The 16,810-nt window shown below is 38.9% G+C and overlaps 1 protein-coding gene across 1 annotated transcript in view; it reads left to right on the top strand.

Moving 5' to 3' along the window:
* The window catches only part of TTC12 (tetratricopeptide repeat domain 12), a 101,115-nt gene that overhangs the window by 27,446 nt on the left and 56,859 nt on the right, over nt 1–16,810 (top strand). The window contains exons 5-6 of the mRNA XM_018572060.1: nt 6,917–6,976; nt 14,398–14,469. Coding sequence (XP_018427562.1) covers nt 6,917–6,976; nt 14,398–14,469 — 132 coding nt within the window. The remainder of the gene's footprint in view (nt 1–6,916; nt 6,977–14,397; nt 14,470–16,810) is intronic.

Below are 16,810 nucleotides of genomic sequence, written 5' to 3'. Positions count from 1 at the left end.
ATATATATATATCTGCAGCACTTGCACAGTTTAGGTGTGCAAGATTTTTAAAGAATATCTCTACAAATGTGAAATTTGTTGCAGTGGATGCTTATAATTTGCCATCACGTTTTTTGCAGGCTTCTGGAAAAAGCAATAAGACTGTTGCATGAACAAAGGCTGGGAAACCTTAAGGTCTACATAAAACAGAGTACTGTTAAAAGCCTAGCAAGGAAGAAAAGTCTAAATTACTACTTTGGTAGTTTAAAGGAAATCACAGTGGCTGCAAATTAAAATAGAAAGGTGTTTTTTTAGAACGTTAGATATGTTAATCACATTTTTCAATTAAACTTAAATAGATTTTTTTTCTTTAAAGCAAATTGTGCGGCTTTTTTTTTGTTCAGGATTTTTTTCTGACAGCATAATGTGCTTTTATACATGTCACCTCTGGTTTAAGCTCACCACAGGGAAAGGTATCAGTGAAAGTGACTGGACTGAATTATGTAAATTACTCTTGCTGATCAACTGCGTTTTTTTATTACTTAAAAATGCTTTGTAGAAATTGGTATGAATTATAGTAGAATGAGCTGCCTCAGTGTTATTTTGGAAAAGTGCTAAAATGATGTGCCTGAAAATGAATATGCTTTCAAGGGTCATCTATAATGAGGGAGTTCAGCCTTTAAAGTTGCCTTACTAGTGAGTATAATGGCCATTAGTCTTTAGTGGATACATTTATGTTAAGTTTTTCTGGAACCAAAATCATTTTTTTGGGCATAGCTCTTTTCTGTCAATCTAATGAAGTAAAGATACTGTTGCCAGCACCTTTTTTTAACAAAAATCTTCCCATAAGATTGTATGTGTATTTAACGTATTTTATGCATGTTGTTTATCTGTAAGATTCCCTTATTTAGACACTAAAAAGGCCTGAGACTGCTGCTGGGTGCCACCATCTTGGTTAGGATTTTAGCAGCCCCAAAAGAACCAGAGCTGTCATTCAAATGACACGCCATAGTTTTCCCCTTCGTCTTCCTCCTACAGCTACAAAAAAGGTTGTGTAGGGAGCTGAAGTACAGGGGATCTGGACTTGCCTAGTCAGTAATTAGACAATCCCAGAAGAGGTGAGCACTATGATTTTGTAGGAGTAACGGGGCTGTGATAGAGAATTGACTGGAGTGGTAAAGTTCCCTACCTAGTTAAAAGGCAGATTGCAAGCGAAAAGAAAAATAATTGTCCATGTAAAGGAAAAACAAAAACACAGCAAATAAGCATTTAAAACACTTTTTCTATGCCTTTGCCTGCATTTTTGAAGTTGGTGACAGGGTTTCTTTCAAGTGAAACTGCAGCCCAAACTTTTTTTAAACTTCACCATTGGCAGCAATGGTGAAGGATTAGAACTTCTATAAGGTTTTATTGCTGCTGCCCTAATATGAACCTCTCTTCCTATCCCAATTTCACCTCTTTTCCTATCCCAATTTTTTATTTGTGCCATGTTGACACTGCAACACTGCCTCCATGTAGGTTGCAATGCATTGTGAAAAAATACAGACATGTTGCATTTTTCTGCAATGCACTGGAGCTTTTCTAATGTCAGCCCAGCTCTGCTGTGGTAGACAGATGTGAATAAAATGTCACTTTGACATTTAAATAATGTTTAAAAATAAAGAAAATGTAAACAGTGCCTTGCAACACCCGACCACCACCACCCTCTCCCTACCAATGCTGACACAGAATGGACACCAGCATGTGAACCTACCCATTGGCCCCCCCTGTAGGACAACATAGCACGATCAGTGACCTTAAGGTCACTGGGATCCTTAAATGGGGTCACCAATTATAGCAACAACTATCAACACAGGGGATTTTGCATTTCTTTGGGGAGATTTCACCTCACTCTCTGTCATGTCTCTGGAACAGAAAACAAAGACAAATCTCTCTGATAGACACACACAGCACTAGCAACCTCAAAGAGGTTCAAACCCTTCCCCACTCTGACCAAAGCTAACAGGAAAGCTTCAGCTGGAGTTCTATAATGTGAATGATGATTCAGGGAGTGTTTCTTTGCTTGGATTGTAAAATGTGGAGTGCTTGATAAGTTCATGGTGGCTATAATTATAAGATTGTTTGTTTTTTATGTCTGGGGCAATGATAATGATAGATTTATGAGGACATGGTGATGGTAATGTGAGATGATATTGGCTGAAGTTAGTTATCATTTCATTTTTGTAACTTCACAGCTTTTCTTCAGTACTATACCAGGGAATACAAGCTATGTCACATCACATATAGTGTAAACAAAATACTGGGTGGCATAACTGCTTTAAATCTGTCTTCAGTTAACCTTTTTCAGCTATGACCTAATTTCAAATTGTTCTTGAAGTCTCCAGATACAGTTCTTGTATAAACATATTCTGCAATGATAGATGAACTTTAAGTGGTAAACAGAACATGCTTAACCCTCAAGCAAATCGCTTAATAGACAGGAGAAATACATGTATTGGAGCTGTTTTACCAGCCAAATGATATGTATTACTGTCCATCCAGTCCTGAAATGTACACAGCACAGCCCTTAAAGTGAAGTCATACAGAAATAGGCACCAAACAAAATGGTGAAAGAGCCCAAAATACTTTTTATTCTTCGCCATTCAACTACATAAAAAAAACCCAGCCAACACTTTTCATGGGCAATACCACTACTTCAGCGCTTAGAAATGAGGACTTAAATTGACTCAAATAAACTATAACCAATGTGATCTTTATTTGGTCTGATTTACACTCTCCTTATGGACTGCTAATATACACTGGGATCAGCAGCAGTTCACAGCTCCTCTTAAACATTCATCTCTGTAGTAAACAGATCATCTCTGTCTGGCAGGGCATTAGACCTAGGGGTCTATTCACTAAGCTGCCGTAGGCAGCCGAGTGAATGACCAACCTGAAGTGAAGTGAGCCGAACACTGTTCGGCTATTCACTTCAGGCTGGTACGGCTCATTTCAGACTCATATGCGTTCGGCTCGACTGAGCCGCTCAGCCACATTCGGGAGCTGTACGGGCTATAGTGAATAGCCCGTACAGCACCCCTTCGGTTCTACTGAACCGAAGGGGTCCTGGGGCCGAAGCTAGCCGAAGGATCGGCCGAAGCTACGGCTAGATCCTTCGGCAGCTTCGTGAATAGACCCCCTAATTTTTCTCTGCTGCAATTTCATTTTCATTTACAGGTCTCTCACCCATTACCAGTGAAAGAAGGAGCAGTCCACTGATAAGCTCATTTCTCCGTCACTCTTCTCTCTCCACTTTTTCCTCCTATTAGAAGTATCCTTGCACTAAAACAATACGATTGGCTCCTGGTGCTGCTCCTCCTCCCCTTTCTCTGAGTTCTGCTATAAGGGAGTCTATACAGTAAGTGGCTAATACAAAGTCAAATTCAACTACTTACAGAGTTTGCATTTAAAAAAATATATGGAGTGATGTACAGTATAAATGATAACAGGACTGTGCTTGTTATATATGACTGGAGTACAGCTTTAATATGTGAACTAACTGAACACATGTAAACTTGCTACAATAATTGTATTGAAACATTAATTAATTGTATAAATGAATGTGAGCTGGTAGCAACACATTCTTGCTGCTTTAAGTTCATTTATGTAAAAAAAATACAAATAAATATAATAAATAAATATGTAAAAAAAAGCCTGCAGTCCATTTATACATTGACTACTAAGTCAATATGACCAGGCTAGTCCACAAAGACCGGAGTTTCAAGTTTGTAATCCATCAAAAATCCCTAGCATGCTAGAGTTGTTGCCATGGTTTGTGTTAAATTTATATCCACATGTATCATCTTTTCATATAGTTCAATTGTCTTTGTGTGCATAAAGAAACAAGCATAAGGTGCTGTGATGAAACATTCAAAGCTCAACATACATGGGTATCTGCTTTTTTTCTCTGTTGTTCCCAAACATACAGGGGTTGATTTACTAACCTTATAAACACACCACGAACATGTATACACCTCTGTAGTGTGTTCCCTCCCAGCATGATCTATGGGTGGAATCTAAACACCTTTGTAGTGTGTACACACCCAGCAGGTGTGTTGTGCAAAGCCCTGCCCTGAATTGCAAGGTGATGTTGTGTAAATTAGCTCTACGTTGTGTTGCTTGCGTTGATGAATGCAGGAATGTAAATGCATGAGCTAACCATTTTTGTCTAAACTGTGAAGCAGCATTATATATGCATCATGTGCATGATTTTTCCATATATGGCATTAGTGGAAATATGCTTATAGAGACTTTTTGGTTGATAAATACGCTTTGCTGTGTAAAAATCACACGCACCTGGTGCGTGCGTGTGTTTAGGTTAGTAAATCACCCCCACAATGTTCAAAGGTGAACCTTCATTGCACTTCAGCAGATACTATGTGCATCCTGAGGCGCTTCCAAAGCAAATGCCCATACTACACTAGAGTTTCATGTGTTGTATAAGGAATACAGATCTTCAGTATATAAGTATGTACAATGGATAGACTTCACCCATTTGTGATTATATGTGTCACCCAGAATGCTTGCCAGTTTCATTCAGCACACCAGGTAACTATGCAATCACTGTAGAGGTCTGTGTCATGTAGATCTTGGTCTGATCAGGTCCATAAAGCAGGCTGGACGCCTTCAAAGAAAGCCAATGCAATTCATCCACAGAGGACTTTTTCACAGCATGTGCGGCATCTGGTATTCCGAACAAACACTTCCTCAATTTATCTGCCAGAGGGCTTCCGGGTTGGGAACAAGAAAAGGGTCTCTAATATTAACCCATTGAAGCTCCAGCTTTTAACATTATGAGGGTTATTCACTACAGAGCTGAAGAATCCAGCCATAGCTTTGGCTGATCCTTCGGCTTGCTACGACCGCCTGAGCCATTCGGTTCAGTCAGTATAGCAGCCAAGTGGCTCAGCCGTAGTGACAGGCGAAGCGTGGACAAAGGTTGGACAAAGCTGACTGATCTCCACGCAAATGACAGCTGGGTGGAGCATGCTGTGACATCACAGCCAACTCTGCCCAGTTGTTATTTATTGCCCGAGACCTGCTAGAAGACTCTGGCAGGTGCCGGCCAATAGGAAACAGTTGGGTGGAGCTAGTGGTGATGTCACCGCTAGCTCTGCCCAATTGTTTATATTTTGCCGGCATCTGTCAGATTCGATATTATGCGGTGGGAGTTTGCCGCATGCGTCTTTTTTTTTCTTCTTTAAAATATATTTATTATTTTCTTAATTTTTTAAAATTTTCCTATTTTTTACATTTTTACAAATAATTTGTCAACATTTTTGTTTTTCATTCATTTACTTTTTTTCTATTCTGCTCGCTACCTCAGTGGTAGCAAGCAGAATAGTCGGGCGGAATGGTGCTCGGCGACATTCAGCTATTCACTCACTGCCGTTTGGCCTATATGAGAATAGGGGTGAACGGCTCCGAATGAGCTGCCAGAGCTTTAGCTCAGCCGATCCAGATGAATAGCCCCCTATATGTTAGGGAACAACAGAGAAAAAAAGCGGATACCCATGTATGTTGAGCTTTGAATGTTTCATCACAGCATCTTATGCTTTTTTCTTCACACACACAAAGACAATTAAACTATATGCTGATGATGGATATACATTCTACACAAACCATGGTAAAAACTCTTGTACACTTGTGATTTTTGATACAGCTGACTACAAGCTTGAAACTCCGGTGTTTGTGGACTAGCCTGGTCATATTGACTAAGTAGCAGTCATTTAACATATCATCTGTATATGTATAAGTCTGCAGGCTTCATAACCCTATTTACATATTTATGTATTATATTTATTTGTATTTTTGATATCTATTGTTGGTGGAGTTAGTGTTTATAGAAACAAATCGTTTGATGAAATCTGTCCAATCACGATTATTAGTTCTTTTTCAGGGGATTTTTTTTTAGTGCAGTATTGATTATACAGCACAACCATGATTATTGAATATTTGGATATCGTGAGTGATACATATTAGGAGTTTTCTCTTTTCCCCGCTTGATGTAATTACATTTTAGGATCATTTACCAGCCCATTTTAGTGTGTATAGGGGCATTCCATTTCCTATTAGCACCAAAAAAAGTTCTTAAGGGGATGCAGATGCAAGTATGTGCACATGCAAGCAAACATTATAGGAAACATATGCAAACTCTTCATTTATTGGGTTCCTACAGCCTTTTTTAAATAGGGAATACAAATAAAAAATACCATAACTGAATTTAATCAGTTTAAATGTAAATTTACAGCATACTTAAAGTAGATGTAAACCCTAACTGAATATTTTGTTTGCTCCTGCACTGAGTAGGTGAGTGAGGAGCGCTGTGCGTAAATAGTAAGTCTTGGAATCTCCAGCTGGTTGAAGAACGATGATCACTTTATTTGTTTAATGGCTGCATGACATTTTCTTATAGTGACAACAGCGTATAATACTTGCATAATGCGTATTGAAATGACCACTTGTCTCAACTGGAAACCCATGTGAAAGGGTGACCATGCAGAAGCACTATTGGCTGATATGGTCAGTTCATTGTTTCCCTATAACATGAACTGCCTGAACAAGGACTTTTAAGGTTGGCTCATCAGGCATTATTTTAATAAAAACTGCAAATTTAAAAATATTTAAATTTACTCTCAAAGTTACATTACCATGTTAAAGTGTATGTGGAATTTTAGTGATTAGGTTTACATCTACTTTAAGCTGCATGATTAATTAGTTTTTTTTTAAACTGTATAACAAAAGTCACAGACAGAAAAGACATATAAGGTGTATTTCTCAATGATCTCCTTAAAATATATTGTTATATCACTTTTTACTGAAGAACTCCGACTTGGGCTAGTACAATTGTACCAACATGCCTACAGCTAGCTTTCTAATATATATTTATTTTTTCTAGGCTCATATAAAACTACAACAGTACCAGAATGCTATAACAGACTGTGAGTGGGCATTGAAGGTAAGAGACCAATTTTTATCTGTGACCTGTGACCTGTAGAAGGCATGGCCTATCAACAATGTTTCAGTGAATCTCATATGAATAATCTAAAGTGTTCTATGAACATGGCAATAAATGCATATATTTAGCAAGAGCCATGAAAGACACATTGTTGCACTCATCCACAACAATCCACACAAGATTGCACAACCATTCAGGACATTCTACTCCTCATTTTACAACATGCCACAAAACACACACTTGCAAATGAAGACTGTGCAACACTAATTTAAAACTAGCTCAAAGACCGCAACATGTCCTCCCTGAAGCTGGCTATGAACCAGTAAATGTCCGTACAAATATCAGAAATGTAGGGTAGTCTGAAACTTAGTTTGTTTTTAATATTTGATTTTGGAAATGAATGGAGTTTCTCGAATGAAAACCACATTGACTGTTAGAATTTAGATAATTTTAGAAATATTTTCCATCCTGCTCACAAATCGATTTGACCCCATTAGAAAATTGAACAAATGTTCCAAAGATTTTACTGGTGTATGGTCAGCTTAACTCCAATTCAAGCAGCAGATCTTGAAACACTGTTTGCAAATGATGAATTCCTGCATTGAGCATTGCCCCAAATGGAGCCTAGTAGCCCGATGGGATCATTGCCCAATATTACAAAAAGTTTGTGAATTCTCTGTTCCTACACTTCCTGACAGCATTAAAAGTATAGTCCAGGGAAAAGAACTGTTTTTTGGAGGCTCAGGTGACAATGATCCCAAAATCAGTAAATATTAAACACCTTGATCAAACTACCACCAAATATCGACACAAAGATCATCACAGAAATATTGTAGACATTCTGACTCTAATAAGCCCTGATCGATGCTAGCTTCACTTCTTGTAGGGAAGCTAGAAACAATAACATAAGGACACTTTCTACCATTGATTGTAGAGCTGTGGGGGCTTTTGAAAAAGTAGTCTGGGATTTCATGGCAACAACCCCAGAAAAAATAGGCCTTCTATTGCAAATGAGGACTTGGATCCTCAGTCTACATGTTAAACTGATGAACAGAGGTAAATGTATGGACTTCTCTTAGAATAATTTGTTATCACTAATGGGACAAGACAAGGCTGTCCTCAATTTCTCATCATATTATTCTCTTTATAAAATTGTTTATTAGGACAATAATTCCAAAGCCATTAGAGGAGTTTGTGGGACAGAGAATCGAGTTGCTGCCTTTGTGGATATCACAAAATTCTCAATTATAATCCCTCACCTTCTACAGAGATTTAAAGCATATGGATGCCTCTCCAATTTTTAATTTTATTTTTTCAAGTCTGAGGCTCTAATTATTGACACCCCCTTTTTGTCCCCAACAATGCTGTCCACTCTCAATTGGTCCTTTCTCTTTAGATATCCAACATTTAAGTAGCAATATCACAGCCAAACTAGCCGACTTATTAGCAACTAACTTTGTCATGCTACTGCATTGCATCACTCAAGAGCTGTAAAAACTAGAACTTACCATTCTTCTCATAGTTTGATAAGATGGCTGTAGTCAAAATAAGTGTAGTTTCCTGATTCTTGTATCTCATGCAAACAATCCCTATTTAAATAACCTCTATAATCCTGGAAACTGTTCAATCAACTATTAGCCAGTACATATGGCAGGGAAACCAGTACAGCACAGATTAATTTAATATATTACAGTATGCAGATGTTTGGACTAGTTAATTTTTCTTGATCTTTAGCAGCATAGGTAGACTTTTTCTTGCCCCACGGTTACAAACTGTGGTTTCTTTTTGGGTAGCTACTCTGTTCTTTGGACCTTGTCACTTGCTGAAAGACAAAAATGAAATGAATGATTGCTATTAAAGGAGAACTATGGGGTTAGGGCTTTTCCCCATAGTTCTCCTAAGGGTATGCTCGCGGTACACTGAGACGCAGCAGCTGAAACAGATCCCGACAATTATGTCTGGATCCAACCAGCTGCGTGAGTGACAGCTGGCTCTGCCTATCCAGAAGCAGAGCCAGCTGTACCTGCCTCCTCCCTCGTCCGTTCCGCCAGTCAGCGCTGGAGGATAGGACAGGGCAAGGGGGAATCCAGTCCCTCCCCTGTCACGGCTCTCTGCAGTGACATGATCGACAAGTGAGCGAACAATTTCATTGTCACAGGTCGGCTAGAACTATGAGGATGAGTGAAAATCACTCACCTCATAGTTCTCCTTTAAGGCTCATGTAGAGAAGCTATAATTAGAAAGTGTCATGTGACTTACCAACTGCACATTTAAAAATAAGTGGAATCACTCTACTGAATTCACCAATATTCATAACTGTAAGGCTTATGTTGCCCATTGATGGAAGTTCAGAGCATCCAATATGAATTGAGTCACTGTATAGGTCATGCAGTTGCTTTAAGAGGGGATTAGTACATTGGTTTCCCACTTTTCAGTCTAAGTAATGCGTGACTGGAAGGCTGATTATTTTTTTGTGGAGGAGGAAATGACGCAGGTAAGGAGATGCAGCCTGTTATTACATTTGTAAAGGACTCATTATTCCTTTTGTATTGTATGAGAGCTGTCACTGCATTAATATGTTGCCTTTATTGCTCAATCACTTTTTTTACTGTAAGTGTTCATGAAATATGTCTGTGACATTACACACACATGTAGAGTTGTTATCTTAAACATGTCACGTCTCCTGCTGACAGAAAGCTTTATATAGAATGATCTTTGTTAGTTAAAGTAGATTTAGATATTTTATATCTTGATGTTAAACTTGAAGGCATGTTGCCCTTAGAAACTTTTTTGTATTTCTTTAATATGTATTTTATTTTTTGATGCCTGTCAAGTGTAGTTGGGGCATATTGAAAAATACAGAGTGGACAGTAAATTAATTTCTTCAAAATAAACAAACAAAAAGGGATGCTCTACAGATCAAAGTTTGAATTATATATTATTTTGTGTGCCTTCTATTGTGTACAGCTGCAAATGCTCAATTGTATGTTGGTAGCTCAGCATGACAACTATTGTCCATATATTCTAAACTGGCTGTATATATTGAGAGCAGGCTATGGGATGTTGTTATATAGGTATATGTGTTACACATAATGGAAATACTTTAGTTGCCATTGCTCACCTCCTTCAGAAAAAAAAACAGTTGTTTGATTGTCATGTTAATTGTCTGCATCTAATACTTCCTAATAGACATGTAAGCCAACAAAAAAAATCTGTTTTTACATTTTTCTTTCTTTCGGGTTTTGGGTTTCAGGTCCTGATTCAGATCTTTCGGAATTTTGTTTTAGTTTCGGATGGGGTTTTCTGATTGGTCAGAAAACAGTCATGTGTCTGATTTTTGTTTCATTTTCAATGAAATTCTGATGATCTGAAGTTCTGTTAAAAGAACATTTGGATACATTTGCAGCCTCATTGGAATTTGGATGCATCTGAATGTACAAATTCACAACATTTCATCTGAATTTGCCTTTGGAACAAAATGAAATTGACATGTCTACTTTCTAAATCAATGACCAAGAGCAAGCATGTTGTAGATCAATGCTTGCCACTTTACATGGACTTTTCTTGTTGCATACTCTTGTTGCCTAACCCTAACAGACCACATAACTCTCATGATGGGTGTCTTGTCTTGAGTAATGATGGGTTTTTAAGACATATGGTTTGTTTGCATTGGCATGGTAAAAATCCCTCCTGATGTCTTAGGCTAGGTTCACACTGTTTTGCTGTGGTATTGTGCAAAAATGTGTATTATGCACATTGGTGTGCTGCGGTGCCATTCATTCTTAATGGCATTCCAATGCACCGGTGTTGTAGAGCACCGCAATGCACCACTGTGTGTTATGATGCTCTGTGTTAAAAAAAAATGGATGTACCTTTTTTTGATGCATTTTGGTGCATTAGCTTATTCAAATGAATGGTTGCTTCAACCCCACACACATCAACTCCCATGCACTAATGCTCTGAAACCCGCTTAAATGTTAACTTGATTAACCACTACAGCAACATATTATTACAGCTATGAAAGGTCATAGGAAATAAAGATGCATTTTATAGTGCTGATCTTTTTTAATTTCCAAGGGTACCAAAGGTCAAAAAAATTACAACTGAAAACATTTTCAGAGCCTCTCCTTTCCAAAGAAAGCAAAATATATGCCTGCACCCCTTCTTCAAATCCTGCCACTTCCCATTGTTGCCTCTTCTAAGCTGCTATGTTACTATCTCTGCAGCTCTAACACCCAACCTGTGCTGTGTACGTCAGACTATGACTATGGAGACGAAGACTATGGAGAAAACTTCAACATAGTGTGACAGGGTACACGATTCTGTGTATGTCAGCGAGAGGTTGAAAAGGGCAGCTTTCCCTGGCTAGGAAAGGGTTAAGCCTGGCCAACAGGTAAACCTCCTCTCTCTCTATTAATTAGCCTGCACCTGATAGTGACTGGGAGGGAGTGAGAGCTCAGAGTGAGATCCAGGCTGCACTGGATGGACACAGACTGGAGAGTGTCTGCATATCTGGGGAATAAGGTCTGTCAGAACAATTGTTTGTATTGGACTGTGGTTTTTGTCCATTTATACTGGAAGCTGGAATAGCCGCTCCAGTAGGACGTAGTGAGGGACACTACTGTTTAGTTAGCCTCCTAAGGTGGAGTAGGCCTTTTTGTTTGTGTTACTTTTTCGTTGGATGCAATAAAGCTGCATTTATTGCCATTACTGTTTAAAGACCAGTGACTTTCCTACAATAGCAACATTTAACATCGGGGCTAATAGTGAGCATTATGTATGCCATTCTCCATCCCAGATAGCAAGCAATTGAGCTGCACATTTGAAAATGACTTGCTAAACTATTACAGACTTGCCAAGCTTCACAATTTTGTTGCATAATTACAGCAAGTCTGAATTGCAAGTCTCCAGACCAGCGAGCTTGCAGAGCTCTTGCTAAGACCCGCAGGACTCTTGCTGTAGACTAGCCAAGCAAATTTGCTACAAATTCAAAAAGTGTCAACTAGAACTTGTGCTGCAAGTGTTTTGCAAGTCTACAACTTGCCAGGAATGTGTGCAGCAAGTTAACAAAAATTACACTTTCACCCTGCCACAAGTTTGTAGCAAGTTATCCTTGTTATCTGGGATGCAGTAATAAAATATGGACATTACACGTGATGACAGAGTCTCTTTAAAGAAGTCCTGTCTTGAAAGCATATGGTTACTAACCTCCTTCTAAAAATTTAGCAATTAGAAAGGATATTTAACTTGAAAAATTTGAAAAAGCTTATAGAACCATCTTAAACTAAACTGGAGAACTGTTGAGGTCATGTTTTTTATTCCGTTAAATAAAAGTATTCTTCAAGAAAATATTCTAACAATGGACTCATATCTTTCATTAATCAATACAGATTAGGGAGAATTTTTCAAAATCGGAGAAAACAAGATCTGAAAAAGTTGACCATGGCAACCAATCAGCTTCTCTCTTCAGTTTGTTCAGTTAAGATTTGAAAATGAAAGATTGGTTGACATGCACAGCTGCTCCAGATTTTGTCTGCTCCAGCTTACTGCCATTATAACCAGCTGAAGAATAAATCTTTTTCAAATCTGCATCTATGCGGCGGTCCATCACATCTTTGAAGGCCACCGAGTTGTCGAGCGGCAGAGAAATGTGGCGAGCCAGGCATTGTAACGCTGCATCCACGATAGGGGGTGTGTCCCAGAGTGCTGCATCCACTGCATTGAGAGGGTAGAGCTTTAGGAAGCGATTCTGGAAGTTCAATTTCCGATCCGGGTGTTCCCAATCTTCTCGAATGAGATCCTTAAGCTCTGGCATAACCGGGAAGGTAGGGCCTTCTCGCTTTAGGCCCGGGAAATACTTAGGAGCCTGCTTTGTCCCAAAGCCAATGTAAATGTTAAAAAAGCCATTTTAACTACATTAACAGCTATCTTAAAAAAAATATTTTAAAATAATTTTTGTACACACTCTCCAGGCTCTGTAAATTCAGATAAACCTTATGTAATTTAAAATAGGTTAAGCATTGTGTCTAAGAGTTGATTATGAGCCAAAGCACCATCTATATTTGCTATTTGCAGTTATATATTTTGCTAATGTTTTAGCTGCCTAAATAGACAAATAGTGGAACTAAATATGCCAAGCATGGCCATATTAAAGGTACCTTCCCTAATTTTACAGATGTTTTGAGCTGCAATTACATTGATCATCTGCAGTGTCATGTTCTGTGGCAAATAAATGTTGCAACATCACCATCAAATACACAGGTTGCACTTAAAGTAGATGAAATCCAAGCACTAAAATCTTACATAATCTTTAATTTAAAAATTCATTTTTAATCTGCAAATTTCATTCAAATTATACCTGGTATCTTGTAAATAAAGTGTTTGTTCGGGCACTTGCTGGCATAGGGTAACAATACTCTGTTCCTGTCTCTCTATTCACTATAGCCCGTACAGCTCCCGAAGTTGGCCGAGCGGCTCAGTCAAGCCGAAGGCATATGCTTAGGCTCGACTGAGCCACGGTGAAAGCCGAAGCTGGCCGAATGTCCGGCCATTGGCCGACAGACTGCTTCTGACAGCTGGGTGGAGCCAGCCATCATCTCACGGCTGGCTACGGCCACTTTCAGGGAGATCAGCGTCCCTGGTTACGAGCTAACCAGGGACGCTGTCATTACACACTGAGAGCGGCCTCTCTGTGTTCTCAGTGTGTAATGACAGATGGCGTTCCTGGTTACCTGGTAACCAGAAACGCCATCTGTCATTACTCTCCCAGACGCTCTGGGAGTCTAATAGGCTCTTGGCCGCCCGGGAGAGAAACACTTTCTCCCAGAAAGGTTCACTCTGCTTGATCGAGCAGAGTAAACCTTTCCCAGCTCGGGTTTTTTCTTCTTCTGGCATCGGAGCTGTTGGCTGCCGTCAGAATAAAAAAAAATAACCATAGGAATGGATAGCTAGATTCCTATTGGCTAGTTCAATTTGCAATAGCCAATAGCAAACTAGCTATTGCACCCGCACACTGCCGCTGTCAATCAGCAGTGGGGGCCTACAGTTCTCCATCAGGTCCCCCTCTGGTGATTGACAGCAGCAGAGGGCGGGTACAATAGCTAGTTTGCTATTGACTATTGCAAAGGGAAATAGCCAATATGAATCTAGCTATGCATTCCTACAAGTACTGATACGTGCCCAACTACTGACAGATACAAGTACTGATACATTTTTGTCTAGTGTCATGTGACAGTTTTTCTAAAACAATGCAGACTAATGATTTCAGGACAGTGGTGGAGCTCCAGAGCTAGGTCCCAGCTGGAACCGCTGCAACCCTGGTAGTTGTTGTGAAAATGCTAAGTATCGGCACTGCTATATGAACATCCCTAATATGTTACATAGGACAAGTGAAAATATTGTTTGTTATATTTATATTTCAGTGTGATGGAAAGTGCCTGAAGGCCTACGTCCACATGGCTAAAGCCTTTCTTGGACTTAAAAAGTTTGAGGAGGTAAGTCCTACTGAAACCAAGCTGTTTAAAGTGTAATTGTCAGAAAAACATCTAAACTTGTGACATGTTAAAATTCTAACTCCCCCACTCAGTATAATATATATACAGTGTATGTATATATATATATATGTAGTTAAAACTCGAATAATTTGAATATCGTGCATCGTCCACTCTAATCAGCTAATTAAGCCATAACACCTGCAAAGGGTTCCTGAGCCTTTAAATGGTCTCTCAGTCTGGTTCAGTAGGAATCACAATCATGGGAAAGACTGCTGACCTGACAGTTGTGCATCATTGACACCCTCCATAAGGAGGGAAAGTTGCATTAGTGAAATAAATGAACTTTTGCACGATATTCTAATTATTCGAGTTTCACCTGTATATGTAATCTTTCTTTCCTGACTAAAATTCTTCTTTAAAAGAAAAATGACCTACATTTCTTTGTGTTTTCAATTTTCAGTAAGTCACCTCTAATTACTATTGAAGGGAAATGTATTCATCTGTACATAAGTGATTAATATGATTCAGAATTGCTATATATTATTCTTGGGAGCTTAAATCAAGCCCAATTATGTACAACAATATCAAAGTAAAACTTTAATAACAAATTATTGCTACAGAACACTTGGTTGTCATTACAAGGCAATGCATATTTAATGAAGCATCTCTAACTTTGTAATCACCGTTCTTTTTAATTTGAGTGGAGAAATAAGAATTTAAAAAAATGAACTTTTGATTAAAACCTCCTACATATGGTAGTTCCAAAGAGAAGGTGCTAAATGCACTCAAAGTACTAAATTAAATCTTAAAACTCTCATTATTTAAAGCTTTTTAAAAAATGGTTTATTGTTTTAAAAAAGAAACTTTTTTATTGTTTAATTATTGTAAGTTTTTAAACATTGCTTATCTTTTTTACTTCTTTGAAGAAATATATTTTTTAAAAGATTAAAGTTTATTAGAAGTTTAATACATATATAAAAAAATAATAAGACGATACAGGAAAACAAAGTACTCTTTGGTCAGCATTTGCACAGTGCAAAAATACCCATAATGCATCTAGAGCAATGGAAAAGGTAAGAAAGAAAGCAAAGGAGGCACACATTTTAACTGCTACAGATAGTTAGGTTGACAGCAATAAGCGGAACTTGTCGGTTGTGCAGAAGTGCAGCCATACACTCCACAATTCATAAAATTGGGGATGGCGATCGTGAATGCTAGCTGTGAGTTTTTTCATCCGACAAAGGAAGTACATCTCTTCAGCCTATTCCTTCATGGTCGGGAGGACCAAGGACTTCCGATGTCTCGGTATGACCGTCCTAGCTTTCACAAGGAAAAAGCGGAGTGATCCCTTTTTAGAGGAAGCAATGCATCCTGGTATCATGGAAAAGAAGGGCCAGCTGTGGGGTTCGAATAGTCCTTGAACCATAAAGGGAGTCGTAAGTGTCCAAAACAGCGGACCAAAACTTTTATATGCCAGGGCCGGTCCACCAGATATGGAGCATCGTCCCAGGATGGGAGTGACAGCGCCAACAAGAGTCAGGGACCTGAGGGTAGATCTTATGAAGATGGGAGGGGCAGAGGTACCATCTGGAAAGGGTTTTGAAGTTGCATTCTTGAGCTCTACTGGCAATAGAGAGTTTATGAGTCAAGATAAAGGATTTAGATATATCAGATGTTGAGATAGAACATGACATCTGAAAAAAAAATATTTTTTAATACATGGTGCATCCATTATAATCAGTGCAAACATGCAGAGGATGCTGAATGTGTACTGACAACCTCCATTTTCACTTTATTGCTCCACTATGCTGTTATATCAGCTTTGTATGTATTGTCTAAATATGACTGTGCAGTTCAGTAGGCACTAGAGTAAGACATACTGCTCTCAGTATGTGAAAGATATGGTCAGACACACTCCCTCACCTTCTCTCCAATACAAGTCTGTGTAATGAAGCTTGTGTAGATGGTTGTAGCTGTTACCCAGCTCTGCAAGCATAGGCTACTGCATCTGTAAGATTCCAAGCATTTTGCTGGGTGCTGGGGTAATGCAATTCCAGTACACATGCACAGGAGTTACATCATCAAGGGTCCCCCACTGGCCAAAGGGAGAAGAAGCTTGGCGTGAAAAAACTCCAGGGAAACAGCAGTAGAGGAGTGGAGGCAGGGGGAATGGGCTTGCCTGCTCTGAATTGCTCAATTGTTTCTAGCTCATGACTAAATGTAATGAAGCTATTTGGTTATTATGATAGCTCGGCAGCTAGCATTATCAAAAGGATTGGTCAGCAATGCCAGCCTTCACATTTGTTTGGGTTTACTTTCAACCGTCTTGAGTTGTAATAAG

This window comes from Nanorana parkeri, unplaced genomic scaffold (assembly GCF_000935625.1).
Source record: "Nanorana parkeri isolate BGI_ZX_2015 unplaced genomic scaffold, ASM93562v1 scaffold1922, whole genome shotgun sequence".
Lineage (NCBI taxonomy): Eukaryota > Metazoa > Chordata > Amphibia > Anura > Dicroglossidae > Nanorana > Nanorana parkeri.
Note: the sequence above shows the minus strand (reverse complement) of the source record. Positions and strands in the feature narration are given on the sequence as shown.